The sequence below is a fragment of the Mustela putorius genome, unplaced genomic scaffold (assembly GCF_011764305.1).
Source record: "Mustela putorius furo isolate JIRA1106 unplaced genomic scaffold, ASM1176430v1.1 tig00003853_pilon_pilon_pilon, whole genome shotgun sequence".
Taxonomy (NCBI): Eukaryota; Metazoa; Chordata; class Mammalia; order Carnivora; family Mustelidae; genus Mustela; species Mustela putorius.
This window is the reverse complement of record NW_025422005.1, coordinates 10743103-10760841: the sequence shown is the minus strand read 5'-3', so window position 1 is coordinate 10760841 and position 17739 is coordinate 10743103. Positions and strand designations below refer to the sequence as shown.

Sequence of the window (17739 nt, the reverse complement as noted above, 5' to 3'; positions counted from 1 at the left end):
CAACCAACAAGAACCACACACACATAAGAATATAGACTTTTATCTTATTTTAGTTAAAAAAAATAATTGTACCACCAAATGAAGAAGTAGCTTTCTTTGGGGGAAGGTGAGAAGGGAGGGGGGAAAAGCAAGAAGCCAAAGAAAAAGCGCTTTTTATATTCATCTGTATAAACACATCCGCTAAGGCAAACGCAATCCGGGCCAAGGCTGCCGCACTGGGGTCAGTACCTCCTAGTTTCTGCAGATTCTAAGGCCAAAAAAATAAAACCTCTGCAAATCCAACAGGAGTTTTGTGGACTCTTGGGGGCATTTTACTAAAATAAAGAGTTATCAAGTTTAAAAAGCAGTGACGTCATGACACACACGGAAAGTTGCATAACTGTGGCCTCGACGGCCATTCACTTGTTTGGCTGAGTGACGGGCACAGTTTCACGACACGGCAGCGGACACAGACGCGCACACACACGGACACGCACGCACGGAAGAGAGCACACTGGGAGCTGCGTGGGACTGGGCTGGTGGCACAGGCGTGGCCACCGCCCGTCTTCAGATGGGCACAGGGAGGCCTGGGGTCCCCATGCTTCCTCGGCTAGGGGGGGTGTGTGTGTGACGGGACGGGTCCCGTCGCTGGTGACAAGGCGGTGCCCATCACTTGGGGGAAGGATGGCTTGAAGGGGCCCAGCAAGGCCCCTGCTCCCCACCGCCTGGTCCGTGCAAACCACTTAAAGCACTTCTTGGATGCGTCCTGGAGAATGGAACCAGGCGCTGGTTTCCTTCCCGTGAAGGGGCCGATCCCTCCTCCTCACCCTAGTCTCTCCAGAGCCCCTGGGACCCCCGGGTGGTTGCAGGGAGACTGGGGAGTGACCTTTCTGCCCCCGGAGCCTTCCCTGCCCATGATCCATGGCACGGCCGGCAGAGTGTGGGCCCGTGAGGTAGATGGGCACAGCTGCCCCTCAGCCTTGCCTGGCCGGGCCCCAGAGTGCCAGGGTCTCCATGTGAACATGGGGGACCGGGGCCTGGGTCCCTCTGCCAATACCGAAGCCCCCCTCTCCAACCCCGCCCCCAGCAGAGAGAGGAGGCGGGGCTGGAGGAAAAGTCATCGGGGATGGGGAGCCCCAGTGCCTTTGCTTAGCCCCTTCCGTCCCGCTCTCCTACAGAGCTGGCGCCTGCCACCTTCTTGCTGTCCGTCCTCCCCCAGTCTTGGAAGCTGCTTGAGGGCCCCAGGGGCTGTGTGGCCCGCAGGTTAAGGGCAGGCCGCCGGGCGGGGAGGACGAGAGCGCACGGGGGGCAGGCATGGAGGGCAGGCACCCGGAGCAGGGAGGCCCTCAGGGCCAGGGGCCGGGCTCGGAGCAGCTGCAGCGCTGGTGCAGGCAAGGGGGGCGGCCGGGGGTGAGAGACGCGCAGGAATCTCCAGGGAGGAGGGCTGGGCCGGGCGAGGAGCCGGCACGGGTGGCCCGGCCTCAGGAAGAGTGGGAGGGAGCAGGGGGACCGGGCCACCTGGGGCGCCCCTCGGCTGGCCCCGTTCACAGACTTGGTAGGTTTTCAGTAGGGTCCCTGCGGACGGAGCCCAGGATTCAGACTTGGCCTCCAGTCCGCCCGCCCCCGTTGGCTGCACCGGGCGCCGGGGCCGGGGCCAAGTGGTCAGGCCGCAGCCCCTGGCTACTTGAAGGTGGACTGCAGCTCCTTGAAGGCTGCCTTCCGCTGCTTCATCTCCTCCGCCTGCTTCTTCCTCTCCTCCTGCTCCGCCTTGATCTCCTCCTCGAAGCGGCTGGACACATTGATGGCCTGGACCTGCAGGGGCAGGTGGGGGAGACGGGGGTCAGGGCGGGAGGGGCGTCTGTGCCGCCACCGTGGGCTCTCGGACCCCCGCCCCCTGCCAGCCCACAGACTCTTGCTACCTCTCTGAGCCTCAGTTTCCCATTCAGAGCCTGCTGCTCTGTAACTGACTCATGGATTCGTTGAAGGGATTGGAAACTAGAACCTACACTTGGTAGCGGCTGCCTAGTGGGAGACCCGGAAGCGGGGGCTTCTTTATTTTAATTTTTAACTTTTATTTATTTATTGCGGGGTGGAGAGCATGAGTTGGAAGGAAGAGCAGAGGGAGAGGGAGAAGCAGACTCCCCGCTGAGCAGGGAGCAGGACACAGGGCTCGATCCCAGGACCCCGAGATCATGACCTGAGCCCAAGGCAGACGCTTAACAGACTGGGCTGCCCAGGCGCCCCTGGAAGTTGCTATTCCTATCGTGCTTCCTGTCCTGGGAAGCCCAGATGCAAACAAGTCCCACTGAGGAACCCTGGGACACCCCATCAAGCCCAGAAGCCCAGAGAGAGGAGGGACGCGGCCTTCAGAAACAATGTTCTTAGTTAACATGCGGAGAAGGAGAAACCAGGAAAAGCAGGTGCTCTGGGAGGTCAGGATCCAGGAGCTCTGTGTGTCCCGTCCAACAAGTGCGTGCGGCACTGGAAGGGTGCTGTGCACGTCGGTGCCTCTGGGACCCATCCTCCCTCTGGGTGAGGGCTGCCCCGGTTTCTGGGCCTGCCCTGCCATCTCTGGCACCCCATTCAAGGACTAGTCCTTTGGGGGTAGTGGTTCTGTGGGCCGGGGAGAGAAAGGGGGAAGCTGGAAGGGACCCCAGCCTGGATGGAAGTGGACAGAGCCAGGAGTGCTGTGGACCTCGCGCAGTCCGGACCTCACGCAGTCCGGCCCTCGCATCAGTGCCGCATCTCCGATCTGTGGCCCCAGCAGGGACACGAAGGGTGAGCATGGACCTGGGGCTAACTCAGGGTCCTGTCCTACCCCCCGGCACCCTTGCCCTTGAGCTGGGGGGTCAGGGTGCTCCCCACCCCGGGCTCCACACAGCCTCGGGTTCCTCACCTTGGCCTCGAAGAAGCTCTTGGCCCCCTTGACGCCCTCGGTGGAGACATCGATCTCGGAGAGGCGGGCGAGCACGTGCAGCCCGCTGTCTTCCTGCAGCTCCCCAGCCGCCGCCTTGCGGAAAATCAGGAGGAACTGCGGGACGGAGAAAAGCACGTTGTCAGGGAGGGACAAGGGGCCTTGGTGTGCCCATCTGTCCAGTGGGAGGCCAGGGGACCCATCTCCCGCTCTCCCAGGATCCGGGGCTACTGCAGGCCCGTGTGCCCACCCTTGGCTCCCAGGCAGGGCCCCAACCGACCTCGTGTCTTTGTTCCCACTGTTCCCCCAGCCAATTTACTGAGTCCCCAAGGTATAGGATTGTGCCCATTTTACAGACTGTGGAAGACTCGGAGACCAGGAAAAAGCCCTGCCCCGAATCTTAGCAGCAGCAAGTGACAGAAGGGGGTCGGAGCCCACGTCCTGACTCCACACCATCACGGCCCGCGGCCCGCATCTCCCTCCCTGGATGCCTCCTCCCCACTCCCCTTCTCCCGCCCTGCCTCCTCTAGGCTTCCGGGGAGCTTGGCCAGGGAGGCCACCGCTGTCTTTCACCCAAGGCTGCCTGGGGTCCAGTACCATTGTTTGCTGGCTGTGGGCCTCCATTTCCTCCTCCAAGGAACAGGCTTGATCATGGCTCCTGTTCCAGAGTGAGGACGGAGACCCGGAGGCCCCCAGTGCAGAGCCCAGCCCCTCCCAGATGCAGTGCCTGTCACTCCCTCCCTGTCCCCTCATCTGAACATCACAGCACCCTGTCCCTTCACTGTCTAGGCATCTCCCCCTCTACACACCAGGATCCTAGCAGCACAGGGCTTTCCTCTGGATTTCCAAAAGCCCCCCAGGGCCAAGTATACAGCAGTCACTCAGTAAGTGCTGACCGTGTAAAGGACAGATGTCCCTCCTCCCTCGAGGAGCCTCCGAGTCCCCTGCGGGGAGCAGACTCACCTCCCGGAAGCTGAGCTTGCTGTCCAAGTCCTCATCCACCTCCTTGATCATGTTTTTTAGGCCCAGGTGGGTCTGCGGGGCTCCGAGCTTCTCCATCATCAGCTTCAGCTCCATCAGGTCAATGAAGCCGTCCCGGCCAGCGTCGTATCTGGAGGAGCCAAGGCAGAGGCTGAGGACCTCCTGTCTCCTCCCAGCTCACCACCGGTCAGAGCACCATGGGCTGGCCTGTGAGGCGCTGGTCACCCTATTGAAGCTGGAAGGGACCCTGGTCCAGGTGAGGTCCTGAGGTGTGACTGCTGCTTGGTTACCTCTGGTAATGAGGAGCTCCCCACATGGTCTGTGGCCTCTGACACGGTGAACAGTGCTAACCTTTGGAGCAGCGTGATGCGTAAGGAAGCTGAAGCCACAGCCTGCCTGGGCTGGATGGGATGGGGACCAGCAGGGACAGAGCTCATGACACCATGCGGCTACAGGCTGTTGGGGGCGGGGGCAGCCGAGGACTCCGATGTTCTCTCCAGGGCCAGCCTTGCATCCCTACCTGCCCTGCGTCTCCCCAACTCCTGCTGCCACCCAGGAGGGAGACAGAAAACAGCACATGTCACAGGGCAGGGGCTCAGGAGGGAGGCCCACTTCTGGTTTGCTGGGAGGCGGCCTGGGGTGAATTCAGGGAACAGTGTTACAGGGCGTGCCTGCTGTGGGACGGGCGGGGCGGGGCCCGGGGAGGGTGATATGGCTCTGTGGCTGGAAAGGGCCAGAACGATGATTTAGGTGATAAAAGTGTGACTGCACATTGCGGGTCCCTTTTCTACCACCAACTGCCCAGCAGACATGGGGGTGTGGGGTAGGGTGTGGGTGTGTGTGTATGTGTGTGTGTGTGTTGTCGTCTAAAGGTCCCTCTCGCTGGCCTCTTTGTGGTCAGAGCTTGGGTCAGAGATGGCCTCGGGGCCTGGTCCCCGCTGGGGAGGTGCTGCTGGTGCAGACCGCGTCCCATCAGGACGGATGTGCGCCCTCTTATCAGGCTAACCCAACACCTGCGCACACTGCCTCCCGCAGGGAAGGCAGGGGGGGCTCTCAGGGCTAAAATGGGCTAAAATGGGCTTTCTGAGCCTGGAGAGGCCTGCATAGCCCCAGGCCTCACGCTGCCTGGATGAGTGTTGGTGTCACAGAGTGACACAGAGGGGCTGAGCTGCAGAAACCCCTATTGCCCTCTTGGCGCTCCTGTGTAAACACACACCTCGTCTCTGTGCCTTCCTCCGGGCTCCCCAGCTCCCTCCCCCCATCTCAAGCTCTATATAAGCCTTGCACGACCTTGAACAAGGAACAGAAACCATTTTTTTGAAATCTGTCTTTATGCTGGGAACCTCACATCATTTATTGTATTTAATCCCTGTAATAACCTTATATAATGGAGGCTCAGAGAGGTTAGGCAACCCGCCCAAGGTCACAGAGCAGTAAAGGAAGAGGGCGGACGCCCAGCTCCCCGGCCTGCACATCTGCTCTGAGCCAGCCTGCTTCCAGGGGTCCTGGTGAGGCCCCAGCACAGAGCTGTCTGCCCTGAGCCGGGAGCAGTTGGCGTGAGGGGTATAAATAGTTCACAGACAAGTCAGTGGTTGGGAGTGACGCAGCACGGGGAGGATGGGGTTCTGGGAACCCTGCAGGGAACATGGTCCTGAAGCCTTTCTCCCCATGGGGCTGGGCTGGGGGGTGGGAGCAGGAGCAGATGGGCCGGAAATCCCTGTGGGCAGTGCTGTGGCTGGGCTGTGAGCCGCCGTGAGAGGGTGTGGTAGCGGGCTCTGGGCCTCCGGAGGGCCAGGCAGGCTCACGATCCCATGCTCCAGGCTCCCCTTCAAGCCGGAGGGGCCCCGTGGGGGGCACGGCAGAGGCCCCTCCTTCTACCTTTGGAGTCTAGGAAGGGGGCTGGGTGGCTGTGGGGTGTCAGGCCCGGTTCTTGCTGGGGCAAGCCATGTGGGCGCTGCCCTTCCGGGAAACCCCACTGCTTTCTGGATGGAGTGAAAGTCATCAATGAACAGGGCTGGAGCAGACCACCTGGGTTCTGGGAGACCCTGCCTCTTGAGCCTCCGGACGAGGTGTGGCGGTGACTCTCTCGCAGGGTCACTGCGAGGACTGAGCCAGCTCCTGCACAGGGCGTGCTTAGCCCAGGGCCCGGCACACGGAGCGGACTCCAGCAGTGGCAGAGTGAGGTCCGGCTGCCTCCATGAAGCTCCTACTGTGTGCCAGGCAGTTTGTTCTTTACAGCATCTGTGCGCGGCAATCCTGGGCGGATTATTTCCCCGTGTGACTGTACGTTCCCCCAGGCAACAAGGATGGTAGGGGTGAGGGCACCGGCCCGCTGGCCAGGGACTCACCCCCATCCCGCGGGTTCCCACACTCTACTCTCCTGAGCCCCAGCTTTATTTACTGCTCACGTGCACGGGTTTCTCCCGCAGCCGGGGGTGGCTTAGTTTCAGAGGAAGTGCACGGATCAAGTGTCCGAACTTGGACAGAGACTTTGGCTCTGTGTTTGTAGGTCTCTGGCAGCTCCCGGACCTGGCCGGGCTGCAGCTTTATGCGCGGCTTGAACCGCTGCCTGCGTCAATCAAAGGTCAATCAATTACCGGGCCTGGGCTCTCTCCCGGGCGGGCTCTGGCCCCCAGGGGGACAATGCAGGGGCTGGTCACAACACCAGCAGATCAATTGCCATGGGAAGGCGACAGAGGTCAGGAAGAGGCCAGGTGCTGGGGTGGGAGCGGGGTCCCCCAAAGGAGGGACACTGCGGGGGAGAAGGGCTGTTCCCACAAGGCTCCGGGGGAGCAAGCAGCTACGATGTCCCCTGGGCTTGGGGCACTGGATCAGCCAGGTCCCCAGGGGGAACATGGCTGAAGATGACTTTGAAGGTTCTATGCCCACATCAGGTCTGCTGAGACGGACTGAGGCTCAAACCCCCAATCAGCCACTTGACTGGCTGGCTGATTCCGGTCAAGTCACCTGACCCCACACACCCCAGCGTCCCCATTTACAGCGTGGAGATCAAAGGACCCATCTCAGGACAGAGGCAAAGGTTCAAAGAGACCAGCCACGTCAGTTCCTAGCACAGAGCCCGGCCCACTTAACGGGCACCCACAGACAATAACGCCAACGGCCATAACGATAAAGAAGCACCACATCGCAAGCAACCTTTAGGATTGGAGATTAAATGAGATGATGAACATAAAATGCTCAGTACATAACAGGTGCTTAAAGCCTGCTAATTTCATTGTAATAGAGGCCACTGAGCACTTTCTGTGTGCCAGACATTACGTTAAGTACTTCGCACATAGAACATAAAAATGGCGCTGATAAGAATGATAATGGTAAAAAACACAAGGGCGGGGGTGGGCGAGGTGATCTGTCGCTGCCCCCAGCCTCTCCCCTTCCTCTGAGGCTCCCACTACTTCCCCCGCTAGGCCTAATTCAAAGACCCCCCGACTTGGGGAGGTGGAAAGACAGCAGGACGGAGCCTTCCACTCTCTTGCTGGGCAGAGGAAGTGAGGAGCCTCAGCCCGGATTGCTCTGTCCCTCCTCTCGTGGGAAGGAACTGATAAGGGGGGTGCGGGGGGGGTCACCGTGCCACCAGCAGGTGGATGACCGGCCAAAGAGGAGATGCCCCTGGCTGGGGAGCCCCTCTCCTCCATCAGCTCTCTCCCTGAGCTGGAGCTGAGGGTTCAGGGGCTCAGAGGGACCCGGAAAAGAGAATCAGTGCACAAGGTCTGTCCTCATAGCCTGGTCTACCTGCTTCATGTTATGTGATGGAAACTGTGGCCCAGAGTGGGCAGCAAACCAGCCTGGGGTCACACAGCCGGCGGACTGCAGGATCCCCAAAGCTGAGACGTTCCTTCTTCCTGCCTGTCTGCTTCCTTCTTCTTCCCGGTCCCATGGAGGGTCCCGAATTCTCCAGCCTGCAGGGCTTGGGCATGCTGAGTTGAGAGCCCGGCCTGGGGCCTGCCTGGGAGGGCCGATGGCACTGGGCAGGAATGGCAACAAAGCTCGCAGGCTGGGAGCTCAGCACTTCTCTCCGGCACTGGAGGGAGGCTGCTGCACCTGGCACTGCGCCCACATTCCTACCCTCCTCCCCCCGAATAGTTCCCGACAGGCAGGGCTCGGCAGCTGCCGCCCCGGATGCCGGTGACAGAGTCCCTCCCATCTAGCCTCGAGAGGGGAGCAGTCCGCCACCACCCAGGCAGCCTTTGCCCCCTTGGGCCCGGCAGGTCCCACCCAGCTGGTGCTCCTCCTCCCCTTGGTTCTGATAACCAGGAGTCATGGGGGCCGGGCAGTAGCCGGGCCCTGACAGCGTGCGGTATCAACACCTTGTCTCGTAACAATATTACCCTGTGGGGCTACTTTTTGCTGAACACTCTGCCAAGTAGACCCAATCAGGCCTTCCCAAGAACCCTCGGGAGCAGGCCTAAATGGCCTCATAGGACAGCTGAGGAGATGGGAGGCTCAGGGAGGAAGTGACTTGGCCGAGGCCGGAGCCGACAAGGACAAAGCCAGGACCCGAACCCAGAGCTGATGAAACACACACACACTCTAAACTGCTACGCTGTGTCCCAAGGCCCGCAGACCCTGTACGAGTCTCAGATTGGGAGGGATACTGGAGGCCACTCATTCAGCCATGCGTGAAGGTCAGATTCCCAAGGCAGCTTTCCTGTATGTTTCTGGAATACCTCTGAGCACAGGAGGCTCACTGCTTCCCTTAAGGCAGCCCGTGTTGGCTCTGGAACTACTAGAAGGTTGTTCCTTGGGCACGAGCCTCCCCACCCACCTGCCGTGCTGTGGAGTCTGATGGCAGAATGAGTTACTATGGCTGCTGCACAGGGGCAAGGTGGAGGCATGGAGACCCCGATTCTGTCCTCGGGTTCCTATCCCAGGCCTTTGCAGCTGACCCCTCAGCCCACGGGGGTCCAGAAGCAGCTAGAGAGGGTCGTGTTTATGGATCAAGGATCCCGCCAGCCTTCCCTGGCTTTGGACTTGACATTCACAGAGCTGGTCCTCCCCTCCCCTGTCTCCCCCAGTGGCTCCGAGGCTTCTCTACTCTTTGTCCTATGAACTGGGAAGGCAGGTCCCTTGGGGTAGGAACGTTCTGGACAAGGGAAAAATTCTGGCCTTGTTCGCTGGTGCGGCCCTACCCGCCTCCCTCCGCAGGTGGCCACCCACCCCCCACACGCGCTGTAACCATTGGCTGGGCGGGGTGGGCCGGGTCCCACCCCCCAACCCCCAGACTGCCTGACTCATGTGGCGAAAGCCCAGTCGCTCGCCACTTCCTCCAGTTCTATCTGCAGATCGGACGCTGGATCTGTTGCCGTCAGCCATGGAGAGGGTGTGCGTGCATGCGGCTCACGGCTCCCCCACAACTTTGCAGTGAGTCTAAGAATCAAGTGGGAGCCCCCCGTCCCCCCAAGCTGATGGCACTCTGCTGGGGGCTTGTCTGGGCTCAGGACCTCCCCAGCTTGGGTTCAACCGCACGCTGAGCACCAGGCCAGGGGGCATGTCCCCAGGCCTGTGATGTTGGCAACGGGGGTCCTGCCTGCTCTTAATAATATGGATTGTTACAGCGGTGATGGCCAAGAACGTTCACGGAGTGTCTCGTCCAACCTAGTCGTTATTATTAAACCTCATCTTCCCCCCTTACTGCCCAGACGAAGGAACCTGCCTTACCGGAAGGAAGTGTGGGGGGACAGCTGTGGGTGGCCGGCTGCTGCGGACACAAGTGTGAAAAATGAGGATTCGGACCCAGTAGACCCGGGGTGGAGCTGCCTTTCTAACAAGCACCCGGCGCTGCTGCTGCCCTCTTTGGGGCCCTTGGGAGCCAGGGACTTGGAGTCAGACAGACCCAAGTTCACACGCTGTCCCTGTCATGTAAGGTCTGTGAGACCCGGGGTTCTCCTTTGCAACAAGAGGGACGGGTGAGCTCACAGCATGCTGTAAAAGGATTAAGTACGAGATAAAGTGCCCAGGATGGGGTAGAGGCAGACGGCGTCTGGGCCACAGGAGGGTCCTCATGCAGCTCAGGAACCCCAGGCCTGGCTCCCCTCGAGCCGCGTCCCGCTGGCCTGAGACTCTCGCTTCTCTGGCGTCCTTGAAAAGCGGAAGGCAGCCAAGGAGAAGGCCGCGCAGCAGGCAGAGGGAGCTCAGCTGCTGGAGGCAGTGGGGACTGTCCCTGCTGAGGTCTTCTGTCTCCTCCTTTCCTTCCTCCTCTGCCTAGGCCAGCCTTGCAAGACGGCCTCCCCAGAGGTGGCGGCGCCCGGTCTCTCACAGCTGGGCCCGCTTGAAGCCAGGCCTCAGACCCAGAGGGTCCAGACCGGAGGAGAAGGCAGGAAGGTGCAAAGCCAAAGGGGAACCAAAAGTCCCCAGGCAGGGGGGCGGAGGGGAGGGGAGAGGTGACTCAGAATCAGAAGGGAAGTAGAAAGAGCAGAAGGGCAGCACTGAGTTTGGGGAAATCCTCCCTCCCCAGGGGTGTGGCATCTCCCCAGAAAGCCAGGCTCCTGGCTGCTGCAGGTGGAGGGACCCAACCTCTCTGCCCTCCGAGAAGGCTTCCCCTCCTGAGGCTCTGAGAGCCCCCCTTCCCCAAGTCCCCCATCCATAAACTCTGTCCTCTCTCGGCCTCTGGAGCTCCCTGCGGGCCAACCTGCCTCTAATCCTGCCGCTTATTATAACCTTCGGACATGACTCAATCTCCTCGAGCCTCAGTTTCTTCATCTGGCCAATGGGGGTGAGGATTTACCCACCTCACTGCGCTGTTGTGGTCAACTAGACCTGGGGGTTCCAGGAAATGAAGCGAGGGCGTGGGGGCAGGGGCCGGTGGAGGAGGGTGTCTGAGCGCGGGACCCTCATGAGCGCCCTGGGTCCTCACGGCGGCGATAAAGGAATGGAAGTTTCCATTTCTAGCTGCATGGGCCCATCCCCTCTACCCCCAGAGACCCCTCTATGCCACTGCTTTTCATGAGACTTTAAGCTTCCTGAGGGCGGGAACTTTCTTCTTCCCTTGATTCTCTAGAACTTGCCCACAGCAGAAACTTAGTATGTGTCGGGTGAATGATTATATGGATGGATTTTATGTTTTTCAAAAGCTTCTATGTTTTTAACAGCCCACGGGCTGGACATGATGGTGGACTCTTTGCCAAGGTCCAGGACTCTTTACAATGAACCCTCAGACCTTTACCAGGGAAGGTCTTCAGCCCAGGGTGAGGCCGCAAAGCTGAGCCCCCTACCCTGGGGTCTCCCGGCTGCCGCGCGGCGGCTGGGTGCTGGGGTCCCTGTCTGGAATCACCCCGGGAAGCTGTCGCTTGCTCTTTCCTTTTTCCTTGCCACCTGCCTTCCACGTAATTAAGTGATAACGAATTCGTTTCCCCATTTTTGTTACTGATCAGAGCCATATATAGCTGCCAATCGGAGTGCCGTTCAGCAGGAAAAAAGGGGGTTTCTCATGCTGGGTCCCCCAACAGTTGAACCCAAAGCATGAGGTTTTCGCCAGCCGGGCAGCTCCCTAGGGGGTAAGTGGAGGCAGCCAGGGGCTTTGGCGGAGTAGGCCAGGGGATGAGGGGACGGAAGCTTCCCAGGGCTCGCTTCGTGCTGAGTACTCAGTTAAGTACCTCACAGCAGCCCTGTGAGCTGGGTGCTGTAACTCTGCCTGTTTTGGGGTGAGGAACTGAGGCCCAGAAGGTTTAAGGGCCTTGGGATTCAAACCCACAGACTCCAAAGGCCCTGCTCGTAACTACTGTGTCCTCCTGTCTTCCAAGAAGGATGCTGGGGGAGCTGCAGAGGGACAGGGTCTGGGGAGACACGGCGGAGGAGGAGCGAATGGAGAAGAAGGGAGGGCAGAGGCGTCCAGAAGGAGAAGGAAGCCTGCCGCTCTGACGCACGGGGTCATGAGATGCCGTGTCTGAGGCCTCAGCCGGCCAAGCAGGGAACTAGGGCATCTTCCTCAGATTCCCCGGCAGGTTCAGAATTACGTGGCTGCTGACCTCTTGGGCAGGTCTCGACTTACAAAACCCTACAAAGCCTCACACACGCGGCTGCCAGCCCAGAGTTGGGCCCCCTTGAGGCTCTGTGGGGTCACACCATTCCCCCTTTGGCTGGAAGGTTCTAGAGAGAGCCCTGAATGGATGGGCCGAGAGAGGTGGGGGGAGGAGTCAGAAGTGCTGGGGCCGCCTGAGGCAGCCTGGGGAGGGAGGGCTGAGGTTCCGCGGGGGCCAGGCCTCCAAATGCTGGGCACGAAGTCTGAGCTCTATGAGTGCCGCCCCCCCTGCCCAAGCCCTGCCTGATCAGTCGTACAGACAAAGGCGCTCTGGTTCGGCCACTGAAAACTTCCCGGTGACCCCAAGCAAGTCACCACACCTTTCTGGGTCTCAGTTGCCTTCTCTGTAAGATGGGGAGACGGGCTGGAGGTCTCTCCCGGCTGGAAGGGGCGCGTCTGACGCCGAGGTCAGGGACGGCGGGCGGCCTGTCTTGCCTCCCTCAATCCCCTTGATTTTCCTTCCACCTCCCTCCTCAGGACGGATCCGCGGACGGACACTGAACGGATGAGCCAGAAGACCCTGGAAGGCAGCCTGTCATGCCCAAGGGTTCAGGACCCCTCGGAAACAAGGCAGCCATTCCTAAGTACAACCTGCTCATTTTATAGATGGGAATTAATTACTAAATAATTCAGGGGCAGAGGCAGGACTGAGGGGCAGGCTTTGTAGCTCCTGCCTTCCAAGGCAGGCCAGCTCCCTCGGCCCTCCCTATCTCTTGTGCTCTGCTGGGGGGAATGGCTTCCCGGAGGGCTGGGCGCCCCTCCTCCCTGCGGGAGACGGAGCCCTGGAGCCCTGGGTGGAAGTCCGTCAGCAGGGCCCCGCTTGGACCCAGGAGGTGGCGGCCCCATTAGGACAGCAGAAGCAGAACAGGGTTTTGTCCTCCCAAGAGGCTGTGTGTTGGCTGTTCGCAGCCGGGGCTCGGCTGGGTTCGGCTTGGCTGGCACAGTGAAGCCTTATTTCCTTGAATACAAAACCTGCCCCTTTCTGTCCTCGCCAGGGCCCCGGCAGGCGGCACTTCCTTCCCTAGAAGTCCAGCTCCCCGGCTCCTTCCTGCCCCCTACGCCACCCCTTCCAAGGCAGCAGCCGCTGTGGTGCCAAGAGGTGGCCCGCAGGGGTGTCCGAAGGGGTTCGGCTCCCCCCAAACTTCACCAGAGTAAACCCTGTCAAACCAACACCCCAAACAGCCTCCCTAGAAGGTGAATGTTCCCGCAAATGCAGCTTCCAGGCCATTCCTCTGGTCACACGCCTCTTCTGATCAAGCTGCGGCCCCCCAAGTCCCTACTCACTCGGGGTGCCTGCATTCTCCCAAACAGCTCTATCGTTTTTTGTTGTTGTTGTTGTTTTGGCTGGGTGTAGCAATGCCGCGGAAGCCCAGGAGAAAGAGGATTCTGGCAGAAAGACACAGGCCACTGGCGGGTCTGTGAGGTGGGAAATCAGCCGTGAACACAGAAGGGGGTGTTGAACGAGTGCGTCTTCCCACGTGGAAGCAAGTGTGACGGCTTTTGGAGTCACAGACCTGAATTCAGATCCCGGCTCCATGGTTTCCTAGCTATGTGGTCTTGGAGGGTTAAATTTAACCTCTCTGTGCCCAGACCGCCTAACTGTACAATGGTGATGGTGAGAGTTCTCCGTCATAGGGATGCTGGGTGGAATCCAGGAGCTCCTTAGCACCTAGATTAGATATCATCAGTGCCTGGACTCTATCAATCACTGATGCATTTGAACAATCTCCCCGGCATTGCCTCCCCCACTCCAGGGTGTGTGTGGGGGGGGAAGGGCAGACTCTACAAGGAAGTTCCAGATGGTGAAGCTGTCTCTACCTAGCCCTGGGCTCAAGAAGCTTTCCATTTCCCATCAGTCTGGGCTGGAATCCTAGAAATCCTGCTCTCCCAAGGGTGACAGTCTTTGGTGGGGAAAGAAACTTTACAACTCCCAACAAAGACCCTGGAGCCAAAGAGGCAGGCTCCTCAGGGCCTAGGGACTTCCACACAGTGGCGCAGAGGAGGGTTAAGGACTCAGTTTCCCCCCAGGCTGACCCTTGGAAAAGTATGGGGCTCCCAGCCGTCCAGGTCTGGGAAACAAAACCTTCTTCCCCTGTGTGGGGGCCGCAGGCAGAAGCAGCAGTGACAAGAAGTGGGGAAAAGCCTTTCTCAAGCTGTGGGGTTGCAAAACACCCCCTTCCTGGGCTTCCTGATTGTTGCTTGGGTACACAGCCCCATCCCGCCCTGTCCTCGTGCCTCAGCCAAGGTGGGTCAGCACCTCTCCACTCAGACCACACCCCTGGGCTGTTCCCCCTTCAGGGGCCAGGGGCAAGGGCATGGGCAACAAGAGGTGGGGAGGGGTACCACAGGGAAGGGGGCTGTGAGCTTTAACACCCCACCCCCCAGCCTGCCCCCTGCACAACCGTGGTTGTGAAGAGTTTGGTTGTCCATCGCAGTCACAACTTGGACTCAGGGATGGATCTGAAGGGGACCATTTAGTCCCCATCACAGAGATTTTAAAGGTTTTTGGTAAGGGTGGGTGGGGAGGGCTGAGCCACAGGCCTGGGGGTGTCTGTCCAACCTGCTAAGACACAGTATATGGAATTGCACAGAGGAAAAGGTAGGGGTGAGAGCAACCAGGCAGATCAGACAGGGAGGTGTGGGGTGTCGGAATCCCGTGTGGGAGGAAAGGGGGCACATGGTGCGGGTCGGCAGGGACTGCAAATCTACTGGCACGGGGTGGGGGGGGGGTTAGGGCAAGAGGAGGGAGGAACAGTGTGTGGAGGGAGAAGGGGAGCCCTGAAGGGGCGATGGGTGGTATATACCTGCGGGGTGGGGGGCAGGGTAGAGGGATCTCTCCCTAAGGAGACCACCTGAGGGTCAAGGATTGGGGACCTGGCTAGCAGAGTGGGTAGGGGTAGGGGTAGGGGTGGCAGGGTCTGGAGGGTCTTTGACCACAGTTTGCTAGCAGATGCTTTATAACTGAAGGGGAAGGGGGGGGGTCTTTGCCCAGAACCTATGTTGAGGGGAATGTGAGATAAGCAGAGGAAATGAAAGGATCCTAATAAAAAGAATGGGTACAGCATAGGGTACAGGGAATGGTAACCTTTGTTGAGGCGCTGGGGGTGTGTGTGTGGATGTTTATGATCAGGGTGTTTGGGTGGGGGTGGGGAATTCGAGTAGCTAGGGAGAGGGAAAGGGAGGCCCCGGGGTCCTCAAATCTCAGGGTGCGTGGGTGTCTGGTGGGTGGTGGGGGAAGCTTCACTAACACAGGGATCCGAGGCCAGAGCCCCGGAATCTTCAGACTCATGTGTATGGTGGTAGTGGGGGCTCGAGGGGCCTCGGGGTTACCTGGAGGGGCCGCGCGGTCCTCCACACCGAGAGTGCGCGCGTACGGTGTACGGGGGCGGGGGGGCCCGTCACCGTGAGGTGGGGTCTTGTGTCAGGGTCTCGGGGTTGCAAGACTCACACGCGTGGTGGGGAGAAGGTCCTCAAGCCTCGTGATTAAATGAAAGGGGCCGCGGGGTCGCCCACCCCCTTGGTGTGTGGGGGTTCAGGGGCGCACGGCTGGCGGCAGGGGTCCCGGGCGGCGCGGGGTTCGGAGGTTCGGGGGTTCGGGGCCCGAGGCCGGCGCGCGGGGTGGGTGGGGGGCCGGGTCGGGCGGGCACTCACTGCTTGAACATCTTCTCCATGTCCTTGATCTGCTTCCTGGAGAACTCCTTGAACTCGGTGTAGGGGTTGAAGACGCGGCGGCTGGGCGACTGGGGCTCGCCGATGCCCTGGTTGAGGTCGGCGCGCCGCAGCAGCTTGGCGCTCAGCTCGCAGTCCGCGCTGCCCAGCGCCTCGGCCGCCTCGTCGGGCGCCCCGGCCGCCGCCGCCGCCGCCCCGTTCAGCCCGGGCTGCTCCAGGGCCTCGGCGCCGCCCTCGTCCTCGATCTGCAGCCGCCGGTTCAGCTTGCTGGCCAGCTCGTCCGTGGCCATGGTGGCCCGCGCGGCGCTCGCCTGGGCTCGGCCCCTGCTCGCCGCGCGCCCGCACCGCCCGCACCGCCCGCCTCTGGCCGCGCTCTTCCTCTTCCTGACACTCCCCGGCGCCAGGCACCGCCCCCGGGGGTGGGGCTTAGGCCCGGCGCGGGGCCCGCCCACTGCCCGTCTCCGCCCCCGCGCCCGTGCGGGTGCCCGCCCCGCGCGGCCGGGGAGCCCTGGGGTTCCGCCGCTCCCGCTCTAGGGCGCGGGTGGGAGGCGCCCACCACGCCGCCACCCCCCGCCGTAGGGCTGGGGGGCCCCGTTAAAAATCCAACCCCTCCTCCGTGCTCGCTGTGGCCGCTGAGCGGCAGAGGTCGGGCTAGGGGTCGGGGACCCGGGCGGGAAGCAAGGGGATCCATCCCTTCAGTTTGGGTGTGGGTCAGGGCATCCGAGGGACGCCGCCTCCAACCTCTTCTCTGGAATCCCCACGCCGAGGAGTCGTAATCCTGAGTCTGTGACAACCTGTCGGTTGCCATGGAGACGACTCGATGTTCACCGGCCTTCTCAATGAGGGTTGCAGGGGTATGAAGGTGGATCCGGTGAGCGGCACCCGCCCCCCGCCCCCCTGTTTAGATCTCACTGCGGCTGAAGCCGCAGCAGCTTTTGGAAAGGGCTGGACCTGCGGTTGCGAGGGAGATGGGGCGGGGCCTCAGCTCGGACCGATCTCGGTTCGGATACGGGAAGAGCTGAAGTGGGGAAGGGGCTTGTCCTCACCCCTGGGCCAGCGCATCATATGAATGACTTGGCAGAATAGCTGCTGGGCCACGGCTGTCCCCTGAGACTCTGCCTTAGGGGAACTGGCAGGGAGCTTTGATGCTGTCATTTCGGCGAGGGCCCCAGGGGAGAGAGATCCTTTCCAAGGCCCCATGGAATCCGGCTTCGGGAAGAGGCCCGAGAGGGTTTCTCTCTGTGGTCTGGTGTTTCACCTTTACACTGCAAAGCTGTGGACCTCCAATATCACAACCACTGTTGGGGAGGAGGAGGGCTGGCGGATAATACAGATTCCCAGGCCCGCATCCAGACAGATCTCTGCATGGGCCTCAGAAACCTGCATTTTAACAAGCACCCAGAGAGCACCCAGATCTCTGCATGGGCCTCAGAAACCTGCATTTTAACAAGCACCCTGCATTTTAACTGCTTCCTGAAGTTTGAGTCTCTAATCCAGACGGAGGACTGTGCTTTGTGCTTATTCTCTAAAATGTTAGGACAATGCTGAGGCTCTAATGCAGAAACTGCTCTCACCCGTTCTTGCAGAGAAAAGGCGGATGCTGGGCTTAAAATCCCTTGGTCTGAGGCAGAGAGCGCTTGAGAATGTAAAGCCAGCAAGCTGTTACAGACTGATTTGCATAGAGCAGGATCCTCATTGGTATTTGTCCGTTTGCTATAGTTCAAGAAAATTGTTAAATTAATTTAAAACGTATTTTAAAAGGAATGAAATGGAGGGGGAAAAAAAACCACTTTAGGTTTCGGAAAATGTGATGTTTTCGTTAACTTATTTTTGAGAGTGTTTTTGAGTCTAATAAAGATGTTCGGCTTAAATGGCATGATTTTTTTTTTTTAACCTCAGAATTAAGTTTCTGTTTGTCTTGGGCAGTTTGGTTCAGCTAGTTGCAAAAGGCTGGTGTCTGTATCACGCATATGTGGTCTTGAAGGACCCAAGAGAAGTAAAATAGTCTGTTTTTTTTTATTGAATGCAAAAGACTAGGAATGGGGTATAGATGGAAACTTTAAAAATTCTGTCTGCCAGGGATGTCTGGGTGGCTCAGTTGGTGCAGCTCCCCACACTTGATTTCGGCTGAGGTCATGATCTTGGAGTCATGGGATTGAAC

General features: G+C 60.0%; 1 protein-coding gene across 1 annotated transcript; it reads right to left on the bottom strand.

The window, feature by feature from the left end:
* Positions 1-24: 24 nt before the first annotated feature.
* EFHD2 (EF-hand domain family member D2) lies at positions 25-15963 on the bottom strand. The gene is made up of 4 exons (XM_004741428.2): positions 15561-15963; positions 3857-4004; positions 2876-3010; positions 25-1791 (listed from the first exon to the last, which is right to left on the bottom strand). Exons 1-4 carry the CDS (start codon positions 15866-15868, stop codon positions 1660-1662), a joined length of 723 nt encoding a protein of 240 aa, XP_004741485.2. The 5' UTR covers positions 15869-15963; the 3' UTR covers positions 25-1659.
* Between the last annotated feature and the right edge of the window lie 1776 nt (positions 15964-17739).